Source organism: Lepisosteus oculatus, chromosome 3 (genome assembly GCF_040954835.1).
Source record: "Lepisosteus oculatus isolate fLepOcu1 chromosome 3, fLepOcu1.hap2, whole genome shotgun sequence".
Classification (NCBI taxonomy): Eukaryota; Metazoa; Chordata; class Actinopteri; order Semionotiformes; family Lepisosteidae; genus Lepisosteus; species Lepisosteus oculatus.
The window spans coordinates 11,845,096-11,864,675 of record NC_090698.1 but is presented as its reverse complement, the minus strand read 5'-3'; the positions used below and the strand labels follow the sequence as shown (position 1 = coordinate 11,864,675).

General features: G+C 42.9%; 1 protein-coding gene across 5 annotated transcripts in view; it reads left to right on the top strand.

Moving 5' to 3' along the window:
- Positions 1 to 19,441, top strand: part of LOC102693478 (prostaglandin D2 receptor 2-like) — a 65,137-nt gene extending 45,696 nt beyond the window's left edge. For 4 of the 5 annotated variants that reach the window (XM_015340392.2, XM_069186821.1, XM_015340391.2 and 1 more), the window contains one exon: positions 11,537 to 19,441. In XM_015340392.2, the coding sequence (XP_015195878.1) occupies positions 11,583 to 12,707 (1,125 nt within the window). In that variant the 5' untranslated portion in view covers positions 11,537 to 11,582 and the 3' untranslated portion in view covers positions 12,708 to 19,441. The remainder of the gene's footprint in view (positions 1 to 11,536) is intronic. The other variant, XR_011188877.1, reaches the window with a different exon arrangement.
- The last annotated feature ends 139 nt before the right edge of the window (positions 19,442 to 19,580 follow it).

The window sequence follows — 19,580 nt, the reverse complement described above, 5'->3', positions numbered from 1 at the left end:
AGTTGCTATGTTTTTCCTGTGTTCATGTAGGTTTCCTCCAGGTGTGCTGGCTTCCTCCCAAAGTCAAAAAACATGCTAGTAGGTTAATTGGCTTCTGAAGAAGGTGACCCTGGTGTGAGTGTGTCTGTCTGCCCTGTGGTGTGCTGGCGTCACATCCAGCGTGTTGGTTACCAAGACAGGCTCTGGCTCCCCCACAACCCTGTACATCTCTTTAGAAAATGAAAATGGATTAATGTTTCACTAACAAGTCCTGCACTGAGCATGCATTTCACTAATCTTCCTCAAGATGTGCTTCAGTAACAACGGACTAAACATTAGTTACACAAAACCCCTAAAATAAGTCTCGCAAGAGAATGTCAGGAGATACAGAGAAACTCACAAGTACTGTGAGCAGGTAACTGACACATAACAAGACTTGTAAATGACCTGAGATGACTTAGCTTTGACTTCAAAGAACAGGAAAACTTTGATTAGCTCTAGTAGTGTTTATTTCTCGTATTCTACATTGTTTCATTAAAATAAGTTGCAGAAGGTCAGACCACAGCTTGCTGAATTTGAGGAAATCTTTTGAAAATACTGAGAGACAGACTGCAGCCCAATGGTGATGCTGACTGATGATCAGATTTTTAACCAAGAGTCAGACTTCTACTCTCTAAAATAGCCTATGAACACCGGATGCTGACAATGTTTCTTTGAAAAAACTCATTATTTCAGCGTTGTAGAAATCTTATCTGCTGAAGATGACCTTTGTCACTTCAGTTGTCTCCTGACACATCACGTCTTTCAAAAGTCCTGAACAGAAGGGATTTTCTCCGTTTACTAAGCAGATTTTTTCCCCATCGTTCATGAGCACTTCTGCCTCGCTCTGAAAAGACTGATTTGTGCGTGATAAAACTCTTATTAGTGTGGCAGGGTGGTGCAGTGGTTAACATTGCATCCTCAGAGCGCTGGGACCCTGGGTTTAATTCCGGATCTGGGGTGCTGTGTGTGTGGAGTTTGCATGGTCTCCTTATGTTTGCTTGTGTTTCCTCTGGGTGCTGCAGTTTCCTCCCACACTCCATACTGGTAAGTTAATTGGCTTGTGGTAGAAATCTGGCTCCCCTGCAACCCTGATCTAGATAAAGCGATTAGAAAAATAACAGATTCATTATAAAAGAATTATAATGAAATAGCTACAGTGTGGAAAGTTATGTGCATTTAAAGAGAGCTTAAGAAATTGCAGATAAACTGACCCTCTAGGTTGTTAAATATTCTTTCTTTATTAAAGATCTTAATTTTTGAACCTCTGGCAGATCACTTCTTAAGATGTGCTTCAGTAAGTTTGCAGCTTCCTATAGATTTTACTGTGCATTTATGTGTTTATCTCTACATCAGGGCTGTCCAGTCTTGGTTCTGGAGGGCTGGAGTTTCTGTAGGTTTTCAAGGTCTCTTTAAAGTGTCGCTTTTTTCGCATTGAAAACACAGGGCTCACTTCCAGGGTCAGGATTGTACATCCCTCCTCTACCAGCTTTACTGGTCTTATATCAAGACTGTTCCTGGCAGCACTTTACTCTACAACAGTGTACTTTGTGTGAAAAACCCAACCCGCACAACCTGCAAACAAACAAAAACCTGAATATTAGTTGAAGGAACAATGACACAAATACAGTAAGTTTAAATGACTAAAATACCAGAAAATGAAATTTACGCACTAACCTGAAGAATAATGCATTTACACAAATGAAATAAAACAGTAAGAAGAAAACAGTGTATAGAAAGGGGGAGATACAGAGCAGAGACGTTGGTGTGGATTGCAGATCTGCAGTCACCAGCAAAAGATTAGCAAGCCACGTTACCAGTTTGATAATTAAAATCATTTGTGCAGCACTGTGTAAGAGTTATTGAAGGACTGAGTTGGAAACGGGCGCATTACAGGTGCTATCTAAACCAGAGAGCCTTGAACACTGCTGAAATGTGGTCAGGGACCGAGCTGCTCTGATTTCTGTTGAGGGAGGGTGGAGAAGTGAGTAGGTTGTGTAATGGCTGTATCACCCTGAAGCCTTATCTTGTCAGACTTCAGAAGCCTGGGTGCGGTCAGCTTTGGGATGGGAGACCTTTGCTTTGGAGTATAACAGGTTGTGGCTAGAAGGACCAGCTGGTCACCATATCGACTATGCCGATATGGTGAAACTGAGTCCGACCACAGGTTACTTGGCTGTTGTGGAAGATTAGGGCAGAAACATCCTTCATTTTTTATCCACTGCTTTGTTCTAAAAATCACTATTGCTACTAACGTGCGGCTGGGACAGGTTGTAGGTATTTCCTTCCATGCTGAGCTCTTGTAATATCTCATCAGCTCATTATGAAAACCTATGCACCTTACATTGAATTAATCCTCTTGGTGTCTCTGATGCTGCACTGGGAATTTAGAAGTGTTAATATTTCTTAACTGTGTTTCAAATCAAATTCAGGTTTTATTGCCATAACATACGAAACCTTATTAGCGCCACAGAAAAAAAAAACCTCGTTTATAGGAGATAGTATCTTGTTTAAACAAGAAAATTATTAAACACGTGTTGCGAACTATATTAATACTGTAAATTGCTTTATGCTGTATATGCAATAGTATTGCCCCGTGCAAAGTATCATTGACTTTAACAACAGCAGAATATAAAGAAAAAAATAATCTAAAGGAGCATGTGTTCTGTCTTTTGTATACATGATGTACAACACTGTGTCATCATCCCCAGGTTAAACACGTATTATTTATTTTCGCTGTTTCTGTCAAGTAGAAATAACACGGCTTTCCAAACGTATGTTTTTCTGGATGTAAAGCTGCAGAAACATGTAATAGGTTTTCGTGTACTCTTTAAAAATTGAACAGAGCGCATTCACGGTGACTTGATGGCAAGACTCATATACCAGTTGTTACTGTTTGTAACAGTAAACGGCTGTTACGGGTTCGGTAAGAGGGACCGAACCAGTGAGTGAACCCACTTGCAGGAGCGAACAAAGCCAAGCCGTAATCCAAAAGCAAACCGTAATCGTAGGAACGAGCCGAGAGTCCAGGGGAAGCCAGATATCCGAAAGGGAACGAGTACCGAAGCCGAAGCGTGATCCGAAGTCGTAGTCAGTAGAGCAATCCGATAATCCAGGGGTAGCCAGTGATCCGAAACAGAGCGAAAGTAACCAATCCAAGCCGAGATCCGAAAAGCCGAAGTCCAAAGGGAAAAACCGCAAACCGAAAGCCAAGACGAACACAGAGTAGAAGTAGCGCAACCAGGAAGCTCGAAAGGAAAACCAATACTGAGCAACGAGGTAGGTAAGGACAGGTGTTTAAGTAGGATGAGACGGGGGTGTGGTGGTGAATGGGAAAACTGATAGGTGAACTGATGGATAGGGGCTACGCCTACTTCTGCCTCCTCCGTGTCCGGGAGGCAGGGATCGTAACATTACCCCCCCCCCCCTCTACGGGCGGCTCCTGACGCCCTAGCGGGATGATCCGGGAAGTTAAGGTGGAAATCTTGGATGAGGTTGGGGTCCAGAATATCCTTCTCCGAAACCCACGAGGGCTCCTCCGGACCGTAGCCTTCCCCAATCGACGAGATATTGTAGGGATCCACGAGACCATCGGGAATCCAGGATTTTATTAACCATGTAAGCAGGGAGTCCATCAATTACTCGAGGCGGTGGGGGTTTTTGTTGCGGTTTAGACAGGGTGGATCTGTGAAAGGGTTTAAGGAGGGAAACATGGAAAGTAGGGTGGATCCGAAGGGAAGGAGGCAAGGCCAGCCGGTAAGTTACTGGGGTAATCTGGGCGAGGACACGAAAAGGATCAATGTACCTGGGAGCAAGCTTGCCAGAAGGTTGCTTAAGAAGAAGGTTACGAGTAGATAACCAAACAAACTGACCACATCGAAGTCTGGGTGGGATACGATGGCGCCGATCAGTCACCTTCTTCTGCTGAGCTGAGGTGCGAAGAAGGGTGGCTTTGGCCTTCCTCCAGAAGGTCTTCAGGTTAGAGATGTAGTCCTGAACCGAAGGTACCTCAGTGTTGGGATGGGAGTCAGGGATAAGAGGAGGCTGATAATCTAAGGCACAATTAAAGGGAGACATGCCAGTAGATGTGGTATACAATGAATTGTGTGCATACTCTGCCCATGGGAGCAAGGACACCCAATTATCATGGGTAGAGGAGATATAAGTCCGTAAATAGGTTAGCAGTTCCTGATTCATGCGTTCTGTCTGCCCGTTGGCCTGAGGGTGATAAGCTGAGGTAAGTGAGACTGAGGCGCCCAGTGACTTACAGAAGGCCCTCCAAAATCGGGAGACAAATTGAGGGCCCCTATCTGAAACAATATCCTTAGGGATGCCATGCAGTCGGAAGATATGCTGTACAAACAATTCTGCTAGTTCTCAAGCTGTAGGTAAAGATGGTAGGGGAATAAAATGAGCAGATTTGGAAAAACGGTCTACCACTACCATAATAGTCGTGTGTCCATGGCTGGGTGGAAGGTCAGTAATAAAATCTACTGAGAGGTGGGTCCAAGGACGGTCCGGGATGGGTAAGGGTTGAAGAAGGCCCGCTGCCCTCATCCAGGAAGACTTCATTTGGGAGCAGATAGAGCAGGCCTGGACATATTCCTTGACATCCTTGGCCATAGTTGGCCACCAGAAGTCTCTGGAGATAAAATCCAAGGTACGGTGGAATCCAGGGTGTCCAGCGAAGCAGGAGTCGTGTCGAGGGCACTGAGGAGGTACTGTCTGCCCTACCAAGGCTCGTTGGACAATTACCTCAATGTCCCATCTTACAGCTGCCAGGAACTTCCCAGACGGGATGATGGGTTCTGGAATCAATTCAGCCTCAGGGGGGTCGTGGATCCGTGAAAGGGCGTCTGCTTTGATGTTCTTAGAACCTGGAGTGTAGGTGATCAAGAAATTAAATCTGGAAAAAAAAAAAAGGGACCACCTAGCCTGGCGAGGACAAAGACGTTTGGCCGACTGCAGATAGTCCAGGTTTTTATGATCTTTGTAAATTAAAAAAGGGTGATGAGCACCCTCTAACCAGTGCCTCCATTCCTCCAATGCCAGCTTAATGGCCAAGAGCTCACGGTTACCAACGTCATAGTTCATTTGGGCAGGGGATAACTTCTTAGAGAAGAACGCACAGGGATGAAGAATCTGTTTTTCTCCATGATTTTGGGAGAGAACAGCACCTACACCATGGCCAGAAGCATCCACTTCGACCACAAAAGGCAAAGTTGGATCAGGGTGTTTTAGAATGTGGGCTGTAGTGAACAGGTGTTTCAGACGCTGAAATGCTTCTTCGGCTTGAGGGGTCCATTTGCCTTGTTTTGGTCCTTTACGGGTCAAAGAGGTTATGGGGGTGACCACCGAGCTGAAGTTTCAAATAAACTTCCTGTAAAAGTTAGCAAAGCCGAGAAATCGTTGAATGTGTTTGAGATTCTTGGGAGTGGGCCAATCAGTAATCGCTGAGACTTTACTCAGATCCATATCCACCCCCTCCGGCGAGATGACGTACCCTAAAAAGTGAAATCCTCGAAGCATGGAAGGTACACTTCTCTAGTTTGACATATAGTTTATTCTTAATGAGCCGGGAGAGTACTTCTCTGACATGGAGAACATGATCCTGGAAGGAATCAGAAAAAATTAATGTCATCTAGATAAACCAAGACAAATCTTTGTAGGAGATCACAAAAGATGTCATTAATAAAAGACTGAAACACTGCTGGAGCATTAACCAAACCAAAGGGCATGACCAAATATTCGTAATGTCCATGGGTTCTCATGAATGCCGTCTTCCACTCATCCCCCTCCCGAATGCGGAATAGGTTATAGGCCCCTTGTAAATCCAGTTTGGTAAAGATCTTGGCTCCATGCACAGACTCAAGTGCTGCTGGAATTAGAGGCAAAGGGTACCGATTCTTGATTGTGATCGCATTGAGGCCACGATAGTCGATGCAGGGACGGAGCCCACCATCCTTCTTTTCCACAAAAAAAAAAACTGACACATGCTGGTGAAGTGGATGGACGTATAAGCCCAGCCTTCAGAGAATCTTGTATATAGACTTTCAGTGCCTCAGACTCAGAATTGGAGAGTGGAAAAATACGACCTTTCGGAGGGTTAGTACCTGGCAAAAGGTCAATGGCACAATCGTATGGTCGATGAGGGGGGAGGGCCAAGGCCTCCTGCTCATTAAAGGCTTCCTGTAGATCAGAATATTGAGGGGGTATGGTAGGAACCCCTGAAGGGGATGTCGCCATGAGTGCAATCTTCACTGGTAGGCAACAGCAATTTCTAATACATCTGGGTCCCCAAGCTACAATCTCTTTATGGGACCAAGAAATGTGTGGGTCATACTGCTGTAGCCAAGGAAAGCCTAGCACCAGAGGATGTGTTGGTCTCAAGGAGATAAAACCAGATGTCTTCCACATGGGTGGCACCTATCTGCAGGCTTATAATTTCCGTTTGCCACCTAATAAGTCCTGGAGATACGGGGGAGCCATTAATAGACTGGACACAAGAGGGATAGTCACCAGGGTCAAGGGTAGTTTCCAAGCTCGAGCGACGGAGGCGTCTATAAAGTTTCCTGCCACCCCTGAGTCTTTAAAAGTAAGAAGAGGTCTCCTTTCATTACCCCAGAATAGTGTAGAACAAATAAAAAATCCTGAGGAAAGCCGAGGGAATTGAGTATTCTCACTCACCTTAGGATTCTGAGAAGGTGGGCGGCGCCTCAAGGATGAGTATGCAGCAGGGCAGGCAGGCCGCTTTAAAGTGTCCAAATTTCCCCACAGTACAGGCAGCGACCCTCTCGTTGGCGCCTCTCTCGTTCATCAGGGGTTAACCGGGTGCGGGCTATTTCCATAGGTTGTTCAGAGTCGGCAGATCTGAAAGGTGATAGCCGAGGAGCCTCTAGTATAGGGGACTGAGATCTCTCAGCACTCCTATGACGAATTCTGAGTTCTAATTGCAGTACCTGTGAAATAACTTCCTCCAAGGTATTGCCCAATTGCGGTATATTTACCAGATGGTCCTTAATTTCTTCACTGAGTCCTTGACGGAAAAGAAAAACAAGGACCTCATCGTCCCAGTGAGTCTCTGCTGCTGCTACTCGAAAATCTATAGCATAATCATGTACAGACCGGCGGCCTTGGTGGATGGAGGAGAGGCGGAAGGCAGAGTCTTGGCCAACTAGGGGACGACAAAAAACCCCCTTAAATTTTCCTAAAAAAAAAAAAAAAAAAAAAGATCATAATCCTGAATTTCAGGAGCCCCGCGATCAGGCAGAGCAGTAGCCCATTCCAAAGCGCGGCCGGTTAGCAGTGAAACTATGAAGGCGATCTTGTCCTGAGGAGAAAAAAAAAGTTTCCGGATGGAGCCTGAAAACCAGCGCACACTGTGCTAAGAAGCCCCGACATTTCGTAGGGTTGCCGTCAAACCTGTCAGGTGGAGTTAGTGGAAGAGGTCGAGGGGCAGGTGTAGGAGCTGGCGGGGGCGGAGCCGAAGCGGCAGCTCCAGCATTGCTTCCTCGATTGCCGATGGGCGGCATTGCAGACAGGTGCGCAGAGATCTGTTGGACAGAGCCTGGAGCTGGAGTAAGGCTTGTCCGTGCTGATCCAGAGCCGAGCGAATCTCCTCTTGCTCCGCTGGGTCCATGTTAAAGGGCTCAGTATTCTGTTACGGGTTCGGTAAGAGGGACCGAACCAGTGAGTGAACCCACTTGCAGGAGCGAACAAAGCCAAGCCGTAATCCAAAAGCAAGCCGTAATCGTAGGAACGAGCCGAGAGTCCAGGGGAAGCCAGAAATCCGAAAGGGAACGAGTACCGAAGCCGAAGCGTGATCCGAAGTCGTAGTCAGTAGAGCAATCCGATAATCCAGGGGTAGCCAGTGATCCGAAACAGAGCGAAAGTAACCAATCCAAGCCGAGATCCGAAAAGCCGAAGTCCAAAGGGAAAAACCTCAAACCGAAAGCCAAGACGAACACAGAGTAGAAGTAGCGCAACCAGGAAGCTCGAAAGGAAAACCAATACTGAGCAACGAGGTAGGTAAGGACAGGTGTTTAAGTAGGATGAGACGGGGGTGTGGTGGTGAATGGGAAAACTGATAGGTGAACTGATGGATAGGGGCTACGCCTACTTCTGCCTCCTCCGTGTCCGGGAGGCAGGGATCGTAACAACGGCAAGCCAACAATGTACAAACTGTATAACGGGTTGTGTGCTGTCCTGGAATTCTACTTTTTGTTCTGCATTACCCCATCTCTTTACATTGACTTCTTTGCAGCCGGACACACAAATACTGCTTCTTCTCCCTTCGAAATACACTTTTCCTGCACTTTCCTGTGAAATTCCAAATTCAAATGCATTTCTTGTCACCATACTGTAGTCTAAAATCTTTTTAGGATTTAACGACTGACCAACAATAACAGTAACAGTAAGCCAACAGTAGGTATTATATCTGAGTGTCAAATCATCGTAAATGTATCCCATTCAATGTTTAAGGATTCCACAAAAACCCAGGTACAGTACACGTTTCTGCTGTTTCATAGGTTTCATGCAATAGCATACGTTTGGAAAGCCGTGTAATTGCTACTCGTCAGAGAAACGGCGACAAATACACGCGTTTGACCCAGTAATACTCACCGGCACTGTGCTGTACTTCCTGTATACAAGAGACAGTACACGTGAAACTGCACAAACATATACTGTACATGGGTTTTTGCACCGGGGTAAAGTTCGAAAACGATTTTGGCACGCCTGTAGCGTTTACACGAAACCTCTTAGAGTTGCGAGAACACTTGCTTTGTGTATAAAATACATTGTGAATGCTTTCTCAGCCTTTCTCAGCCTTTTTCATTTTTATGACATTTTTTGGACCAAGCACGAATATTCTTTTGTCCATATCTTCGCAATGGAAGCACAGAACGCCTTCAAACCAAATGCATTTTAAAGACCACGACTTGTGGATATTTCCACAGCCTCTACATCAAACTATCAGTGAGCTATTTATCTTTTTTCATCGATGCGTAATTTCGCACTAACTGGAACCCGGGGGACCGCTGTGTACACAAGTTCACATTGAAATACTGTTCAATACGGCTTCGTGCGAAAAACCCGTATATGACCGTAGGCAGCAGAATAGCACAGTCTCCAATTACTCAGACTGTAAGCATGGGAATAAAGCTTTGTTTGATTTCTGAAACCCTTCCTTTACATCCTGTTTTCATTCAGGTAAGCATCAACTATATTCACAATACTACTGACAGCAAGAAGATTAAAATATTCTTTACTCAGCAGCTTATTAAAAACAGCTCCCATGATGTTCAAACCGATTTTTTACACGGAACACTGACACAGCTTTGCGTTCTGAATCTCTTTTTCTCTGCTTTTATTTAATGTGGCACAATGCACTGGGATAGGGGTATTCTGTTCACAAACCAATCGCATTTAAACCACAGCACCCACAAGAGGTTTCGTGTAAACGGTACAGGCGTGCCAAAATCGTTTTCGAACTTCAAGCTAACTTTACCCCGGTTGTTAAAGTCAATGCTTCTTTGCATAGGACAATGTTATTGCATATATTATACAGTGCCATGGAATTTACAATATTTATATAGTACACAACTGCTGTGCTTATAATTATTTTCTCGTATAAACGAGTTGTTTTTTGTTAAGCACAAATACACAAAATCCACAAAAAACTCAAAATTCTGCTTGTATATTACAAAAGCCAATGCTTTCTGGGTGGGAATAGATTGGGTTATTTCAAGTCATTCTATATGTTAGATTTTCCCAGTCCTATTTCTTGGATTGGAAATACAGTACATGTCCATCTTTGCTGGAAGCTTTGCTTAGATATTTTCCAAAAAGAATTCTGACACATTTTCCTATCAGTAGAATTCTGTAGTATGTTTAAAGAATTTGTTTTACTACAGTATGTATAATGTGTGTAACAATAACATTAACATATGATGTGACTGATTGAAGCTGTTGAGTATTATTTGGGTTTATTTTAGCATTTTAAACTTTATTCATAGATGTAAATGTTGATTTGCATCAGTAAAACCTGTGAAGACCTGTTTCTGTGAAGAAACGTGGGAATAAGCCATATTTATTGGTTAGATTTCTGTATATTTCTCACATGACTACATCTCCTCTAATCTTAGTTCTTTCCATTGTTGTACTTCTAATAAGTGCTCCAAAAACAAATCTTTTCTAAGTGCTTTTTTGATTTGATCATGTGGTATTTAATTTAAACCTCATCTTGAGATGATTTGTGAAATAAGACCACAAAAGCCTGTTGCTTACAGAACAAGGATGGCTATGTTTTAAACAAACATCATTAGCCTTATCTGGACTTTGAACACAAAGCTCATATGAGATTCATTGTTGCCTGATTTATTTTTTAGTGAAACTTTTTATTTAAAAAAAAATTTGAATAAAAAAAGATAAAATATCTGCAGTTTTGGATTAGATAATATTGCTGCTTGATTTTATAACTACAAAATGTTGAGCTTAAGAATATTTTTTTTGCTTTTTTGAATGAACTTTGCACTGGAAACACCTTACGTTTCTCCGGGCTTTCCTGATTTTTTGTTATCCATATAGTTGGTAGGGCTAGGGAGTAGGGGTCCTGGCTAATTTCCACAAACGTAATCTATCCTAACCCCCTGTCCATTGCCAAATTAACAGCCCTTTTCTATTTTATGAAACCGGACCAATTGTTCAGGCCCATTGAATCTTGCCCCATTGATCATCTCACACTGCTAGCCACCTGATCTACAGTACAACCACCATCATCTCACACTGCTGACCATCTGATCTACAACCACCACCATCTCACACTGCTGACCACCTGATCTACTGAACCTTTTTCTCCACAGTCCCCTTAACTGTCCACAGCCACCAACGTCTCATACTGCTGACCATGTGATCTCCACAACATTCTTGTCCACAGTTGCAGTATAGGCCAGAGCTGCTGTATAACCTGTAAAAGCATATCCTACAGCACACACATACATGGTGCTCTAGAAACTTTGTGACACCCCAGATGGCCTCTTTCTCATCTAACAATCTGTTTGTATTTCCCTAAAGGCTGTGATAACCCCTCTCATACTGTCTATCTGAGTCCTTAGCTGACACTGCACATAGTGTTTCTTGTGGTTTTATTGTTGTTCTGTGCTGTCTTTATAGACACCCTTTGCATCTTGACTGGATCAATTGTAAGTCTGTGGATAAATACATTAGCCAAAGTAATACATGTAATGTCAATGGAATTTCTTGGAGAACATGTTCTACCATTTACCTTGGGGAAATTGAAAGAAGACTGACGGAGTATTTAGTGCTATTAATTCAGATAATTGTCTCACAGCCCTTTACATCCACCCCCTGCCTGTCCCACCTTTTCCATGTCTCACCTCTCTCCCTCTTTTGCTTCTATACACCTTCAGTGTGGAATGAAATCCTTGTTCTTCTGTGGAACTGACAGCTCCGTCTGTTCTTTGTTTCTTCTAAATACTTGTTGTTTTTTTGTTTCGAGGAACAAACGGACACCAAAAGAAGCTGCTCCCAGGATCCAAAGTGAAATGGCAGAGAATGCTGTGTACTGCCCTCTCCTTAGGGATATGATAAACACCTCCAAGCATTCCAACAGTTCGGACAGGCCCTTCAGCTATGCAGCCGTCTGCTTGCATGGCATTGTGTCCATTTTTGGGATCCTGGAGAACCTCCTGATCCTGTGGGTGATTGGATTCCGGGTGCGTCGGACAGTGATCAGTGTCTGGATCATTAACCTAGCAGCCTCCGACCTCCTGGCCACTATCTCTCTGCCATTCTTCACTCACTTCCTGGCAAGAGGTGGAACCTGGACCCTGGGGACCACCTTCTGCAAGATCCACTCCTCCATGTTTTTCCTCAACATGTTTGTGAGTGGCTTCCTGCTTAGCGTGATCAGCCTGGACCGCTGCCTGGTGGTCATATACCCTGTGTGGTCCCAGAACCACCGAGATGTCCGTCTGGCCACGCAGGTGTGCATCGGGATCTGGATCCTGGCCGTTATCAACACGATCCCTTATTATGTCTTTCGGGACACCATCGAGAGAAACGATGGGAGGATCATGTGCTATTATAACTATGCACAATACAGGTCCCCCGAGCAAGAGGTGGACACCCTCTGTGGGATGAGGCAGGATGTCTTGGCCATCAGCAAGTTCCTGTTGTCGTTCTTCATTCCACTGCTTGTGATCATTGGCAGCTACATGGCCGTGAGCTCCAGCATCACGAGACGCGGCCGGAAGCGTACCTATCGGTTCTTCCGCCTGGTGGTGGCCGTCATCATCACTTTCATCCTCTGCTGGATTCCTTATCACATCTTCAGCTTGCTGGAGGCGGCCACTCATTATTACCCCAGTCTCCATCACTCGGTCTCCCTGGCTCTGCCGCTGGTCAGCAGCCTGGCCTTCATCAACAGCGTCGTCAACCCCTTCCTGTACGTGTTCAGCTGTCCTGACTTCTTGGCCAAGATCCGGCAGTCGCTGAGCGCAGTGATGGAGAGCGTGCTGATGGAGGACACAGACTTCCAACACCGCCGCAGCACCACGCGCTCCTCGGTCAGCACCAGCGAGCTATTGAGCCGCGGGTACAAGTTCCGGTGGCAGCGCGACAAGCTGAGCAGCATGGAGAAGGAGGAGGACCTGCCGACTGTGTTTTGACCTTTGACCTTGGCTCATGCCGATAGAGTCTGTCAACAGGAAAGGCAATGATGGCTGATGTCCTCTGGGGTGATAGGTGTTATATAACTATAGGACGTCTGCAATAAGTTAGAATGGTGAATCTGCGCTCCATGGGAGGGAATGAGGGAAAATGACTTGCCTGTCATGAATTCCTGTATAGAAATTCTTAGGCCATGTTTTTCAGCTCCTAAGTATAACTCATTATTTTTTTATGAAATTGTGACTTCACAAGTGGAATGCTGTGGACTTTGTACGATCCCTTGTTTTTAACAAAATCAACAAACTAACAATGATTGTGCACTGCTGAAACATTCACGGGCCAAACGGGAGCACAGTTCCTTTGTCCTGGAGCTCAAGAAAAAAAACTGCTTTTATTTTTCAGAGAATATGCTGCCTTACCATTTAACCAAACTCAGACTAGCGTGAGCCATTCATTATGTGAATGAGACTAATGTTTTTTTTCTTTTTTTTTGGGATAAATTCAACACCATGCAGCCCACCAGCCTAATTTGTACATACATATACATGTGTAAACTAATGTATTAATAGGAAAAATGTGCATTATCAGTAAATTCACTTTTGTGTCTTTTTCGTGCTTGTAGGATTTTGAGCATAAGTATTGAAAAGCTGCATCTGAGTCACAAAATGTAGTCACAAAATTTAGCAACAAACATTTAAGCTCTTCTCAGCCACTCTTTCACGCTCAATAGTGGGAGCTGTTTCAGTGAATCGACTTTAACGTACTGGGTTTCCCTTTTCTATCCCTGGATCTAGTATCAGAAAGCCACTTATTCCTGGAAGAACAGGGTTCCAGGCAGAGCTACAACTGGGGGGGAAGACCTGTCAGTCACTGGGGGCACCCACAACTGGGGCTGATGGGAGGAAACAAGGGCTTGGGAGAACACTGAAACTCCACACAGAAGACACACCAGTTCAAGGTCAAATCCAGAAAAAAAGAGCTATGAAATAACAGTACTAACTACATTCACACCTAGTATTAAATTTGATATATTTTTGACGTAACTTGACTAGAATGGGATTTGAAAAAGAAAGTGGAAGCTAGCATTCTACAAAATGACCGAGGTGATATTGTAGGTCTACAAGGAGTGAAATTCTATGATATGTTAATGTGTGGTTAAGTCTGTTAAATAGTGTAACCTGCTCATGGCTCCTAACAGTTCATTTTAACATAGAATAAAATTGAATGTAGTTTTGACCTGTGTAGAGAATGCCAGTGTCAATGCTAGAAGGATACAAGTCTAGACTGAATAAAGACCATTCCTGTGAGCTAATTGAATAGTTAACAGTGGCCAGGAACTCTCAATCCTGCTTTTTTTTGTTTTCTGCAGCCTTTAAATTGAACTGAATCTTCAATTAATCTTTTCTTGAAAGTGTCTCCAGCTGCTAAAAACTTGCAAGACGGTTTAAAAACTCCCAAACTACCTTATTTCTGTATTTCAGAAATCATTCAGGTGTCTGGATTTTGAAACAGTTGTCTTCATGCAGAGCAACACGTATATACTTTGATGTAGAGTCATTCCCACTTGTGTTGGTCCATGAACTGGTCACATTGCAAGATCTGTTTAGACAGGAATGTTGGAGTGGTGCTTTAAGAGGCAAGGTAAAGAGGAAGTGAATAGGTCTGTGTGCTGCATTTCTTATTAACTCTCTTTAAAACCAAGCACTGAACAGAATAAATTGGGTTAAACCAGTTCTCGAGGAATGAAATGCTAATGGATTTCTTTCCAGCCTAAGTTCATGAGTTTGTAATGGAACTAATCATTTACTTAGTCACTGTTGGCATTTCACCCCAGTCTATAGCAGCTATAAGAGATATAGGAGACCTGTAAATCCCTCAGAAAAATGGACCTCTTGGACCCCTTGTGTAAAAGGGTTGTTTTCTTCAGTTTTAAAAGCATGTTTGGATAGTTTGCACACGTGTCCTCTGATATATTTTTAAAATTCTCTTTTAGCCTGGGCAGCATTCCTTTTAAGTCTTGGAGATTATCTGGCTGCTCTTCTCTGGATTGATTCAAGAGAAGTTATGTTTTTTCTGTGAGTTGCTAGTTCATATTGAGTAAACCTACAACCTACAACTTAACTTATCATCCGTCAACTTTTATTCTACTCCTTAAGATACTGTATATGTTGTAATGGAGTGGCAGCTTGTCTCCGGGCGGAAGTTGTCTGCCAAGTTGTGAATTATTATAGGACTGTGGTGTTTCTGTGGCCTGTGACCAGGTTTTAATTTGATGGTTCTGTTGCTATGCAGCTCTGGTGAGACTATTTTCTAATGTCTCTAACCTTTTCCCAGAGAACATGCATTCCAGGACCGGATACCCGGCTGTACCCTGACCTCTTGGTGTTTGTATAATTTGTGGGAAACAAGAACCTGCCTGATTTTAATAACATACTCTCCTCCGAGAATAATGTTGTCTGTCTGCCCACAGGAATGACCCCACAACCCTGCCTCTGCTTTCTGTTTCTTCTCATCCTCCATCATCATATGGCCAGCAGCCATATCACCCTGCAACTCACAACTGGCAACCCACTGAAGCTGAGCAGGTGTGAGCCTGGTCAGTACCTGGATGGGAGACCTCCTGGGAAAAACTAAGGTTGCTGCTGGAAGAGGTGTTAGTGGGGCCAGCAGGGGGCGCTCACCCTGTGGTCCACGTGGGTCCTAATGCCCCAGTTTAGTGATGGTGACAGGTGCCGTCCTTCGGATGAAATGTAAAACCGAGGTCCTGACTCTCTGTGGTCATTAAAAATCCAAGGGCGTTTCTCGAAAAGAGTAGGGGTGTAACCCCGGCGTCCTGGCCAAATTTCCCATTGGCCCTTACCAATCATGGCCTCCTAATAATCCCCATCCATGAATTGGCTTCATTACTCTCTGCGAGTGTTCTGGCGCACTATGGCTGCCGTCGCATCATCCAGGGGGGGCTGCACATTGGTGGTGGTGGAGGGGAGTCCCCATTACCTGTAAAGCGCTTTGAGCGGAGTGTCCAGAAAAGTGCTATATAAGTGTAAGCAATTATTATTATTATAATAAATATCATCCTACAGTCCAGACCCACCTTCAACCAACCTGGCCAGAAGCCCTCAAGGAATTTGTATTTTCAATATCTGGATCCTGTCTCCCTGAATAATTCTGTGCTCAAGACCACAGAAAGACAGTTTGTTTGTCAGGGTGGGACATTCCTTTAAACCTGGAGTTGTATCTGGTCACCCTTTCGATTGGTTATAGAGCAGCAATATAATTTCTGTAGAAGGACGACCCCAAATATACTTCACGAAATTGAGAAGAGCTCTTATTGTCAGCACGTGTGGAGATTTTCAGATCTTCTTTATCACCGACTTGATACACAGAATTTTCACTTGCATATTTACAGGACCAAACAACGTAAAAAGAGGCCTTATGTCTACACAGGTTAAAGAAATAGGACGAGATAGTACTCTTTTATTCTGCATTTCTAGCCGAACCACCGGCTGTTTGCCTTGGGAAAAGTCTGAGTGCTTTATTTCTATCATGTCTATGTAGTGTGTATTGCACCTTTCCCTATTTCTTATATACAGTAATATTGGACTGGGCATTTCTCCTGTCAGCGCCCAAATCCGAACGGAGTTTGTTTCCCCCTAGTGGCTAAATTGAGCACTGCATTCATTAACTGTGGTATAAGAAGCTCAAATCCCTATGTGGGTTCTAATATTGCGTGAAAGCAGTTGCTACACTGAACCAAAAAAAAAAAAGCTAACCACACCCTGTCGCGTTTCCCTGTGAACTGTTCACTGTGCTTCAGCAGACGCTGTGAGCCTCGCATCATGCAAATGAAAGGAAAGCGAAGTCTAAAAAAATTTTTTTCCATGCATCAAGTTCTTCTTCTGTTTTTGCATAGGAGTGGGATAAACTTAAAAACGTATTGTATGCTGTCTGATGACATCTTGCTGAATTTATGCTTTTTAAAGAGTACTGTTAAGAGGGTGTAACAAATTGTGAATTGTAAAGGTGTTGCGCCTACTTTAAACATGTTCCCCTACATAATGTACTTGCCCAAATTATCTTCTAATTATTACTTGTGGGAACTGTTGCCACTACATCCAGCTATTTCTAGATAAACATGACTGAAACGGGCAGAGAAACAGCATCATCCAGCATGATCTTGAGCTATAAGAGAGAACAGAGCCCCCAGAGAAAGAAAAAGTGCAGGGAACATATAAACTCCACACAAAATGTGTTCTCTAGACTTTAATTCCACCCAGGTCCCAAGAGATTTGAAACAGCAATGCTTACCTCTATACCTATTTATGGTTTTTATTCTGTGCTGTATAAATCTATTTTAGTCATTTGTTTTGTGTTTTTTTTTGTGCAAATGTTCAACACTTGAAAGTGTTGAGTCAAAAGACAGTTTCATGAGAAGTTTTTGAATGAATGAAGAACCTGATGAATAATATTGAAATGAAACTCCGTTAACTAGACAAAGAAGGTGAGAGTTTAAATAAAACAAAAGCCAGAGACATTGAGGAAAGCTAACACCCCACCGGGCTCATCAAATATTACTTTGCAATTTGCATGAGATGCTGCAGCTGAACAGAATAAAATCAGTTTCTGGATGGTTGTGTAGCCCAGCATCCTGATAAGTCCAATATATTAGCAAAAATGCTTGAGGGTTTTTTTTCATGGGAGCATGGCAGGGTACACCTTGGACGGGACACCAGTCTGTCGCAGGGAAGACACACACTCACACCAGGCACAATTTTCCCAGAAGCCACATAAGCTGTCCATACTGTATGTACTGTAAGGAGGAAACCAGACCAACTGGAGGAAACCCACAGAAATTCAGGCAGCAATACTAACCACTGTGGCACTGTGCCACCCAGTAAGGCATAAATGAAATTCTTAATTCGTTTTTCTGATAGCTTTAGGATTGACATATTCCTATGTTTTGGAAAAAGTGTCTCTTTTACGTTTCCTAAAGATTGTGCTATGTAAACTGTAATATGTACAGTACCTTAAAAAGTTGCTGAACCTGTTTATTTTCTCAGATACTCTCAGTGCACAGTCTGCATTTGTTTTTCTTCATTCTGTACTGTGGGGAGTTCCAATAGCTCAAAACCTCACAAGACACCAATGGACATCCCTCCCTGTCATTCCAATCAACAGACAGCCTTTGTCAGCTAACTTGTGTTGTATTTTACATTCTTTGTCCAAAAGAAAATTATGTGCAGCTATGTTATTTTTGTCCTTTGTCTTTGAGACTCAAGATGCTGTGTCCTGCAACATTTTCCAGAACTGATGGACTGAGGCTCACCTGACTAACACAAAGGGTCAGAAGCTGTACTTTTATATGCTTTCTGCAAAGGATTTATGCATGTCTATTAGAAAGATGATTGCTGAAAATATACTTCTTTATTAACCATTAAATAGTTGGTTTTCAGAAAAAAACTGATTGATTCCACTCTTGTGGAATTAGAACTGTTTAGCAAAAATACTGGGTTCATTTCTTTGCAAATTTAGAAGATGTTGCAAGGGCTGGTTTCAATTACAATTTTATATTTTATTAAGATGTAGGCACTTATGCCAGTATAGAGCCTTTTTGTGTGTTGTTTTTCAGAATAAATTGGATATACATATTATTTGTAATGCCTTGGATTAAGTTGTATTTAGAAGGGTAGAGTAGAAACTTTATTCATGGTCAGATTACTATAGATTGAGTTTCTCTAGAATCTGAACCCTTTACTGCCTCATTTTCTGTTTTGTTTGTAAAAAAAAAAAGAATTGCTCATATATTGTAGCCCAATATTTATATCTAGCTCTTTGGGGGAAGATCTTTGAAGAGTGTCCAAATGAACTCTGTAGTCTAGTGTCATTATTCAATGAAAATTATCCCTTTCTTCTCTTTGAAGCCCAAAGCTAAAGAGAGTTATTATTCTTTTCCTACTGGCAAGACATGCAAGCACAAATCCATCCATCCATTTTTTAACTGCTTTATCTAATTCCGGGTCCTGGGAGAGCCGGAACCTATCCTGGCAAGCAACTGCTGTAAGGCAGGGTACGTCCTGGACAGGGCAGTAGTGTGAGGCAGGAATGCTAATCACTGCACTACTGTGCTGCCCTGTGAACGCAAATTCTTGCTCTTAATTTTAACAACTAGAGACTACAGATAGATACTCAACATTCTATAGTACCTCACTTTTTGGTGAAACGATGAGTAATAGAATGTCTACTAAGCCTTCTTTTAGACACCTATAGATATTTTAATTTTAGTCTTCCAGAGTGCTGATGTACTGCTGAATATACGTATGCTCTGACAGTATGGTAATTCACATACCGTTCCATACAGTTTGACAGAAAGGTAAGATGGTGTAAAGAAAAAAGGGTGTTATTTGTTTCATTTGGGTAGGGTAGGGAAATAAGAATAAGAATTTTCCCTTTAGGGAAAGGTAATGGGAGAAGATTTTGCTTGCTGGATGCAGACAAAATGCAAAACGTCTCCCAGGAGAAGTTCAAATTCTAAGTCATTTAACAATGTCTGGTGTTTAACCGTCTGCTAGTCTTTTGTTGCACAACAGAAAAAATAAGTTTGAAAAAGCTAATTTTAAAATGGCACTGTATTTGTGAAGGACACATTCACCATTTTGTTAAGTATTTCATTTTATTTTTGTTTAAAATCTTTGTTTTTGAGTTTTTTTTAAATAAAACCTACATTCCAAACTTGTAGATGATTTGTTTTCTGCAGCAAGAACTGGGGTATATGGAAACAAACTGCTAATGGCATAATTTCAGACGACCAAGACAATGAGCATAAATTAAGTGCAGCTCACAGTGAATGGGAAATGGGAATCATTAACACTAAT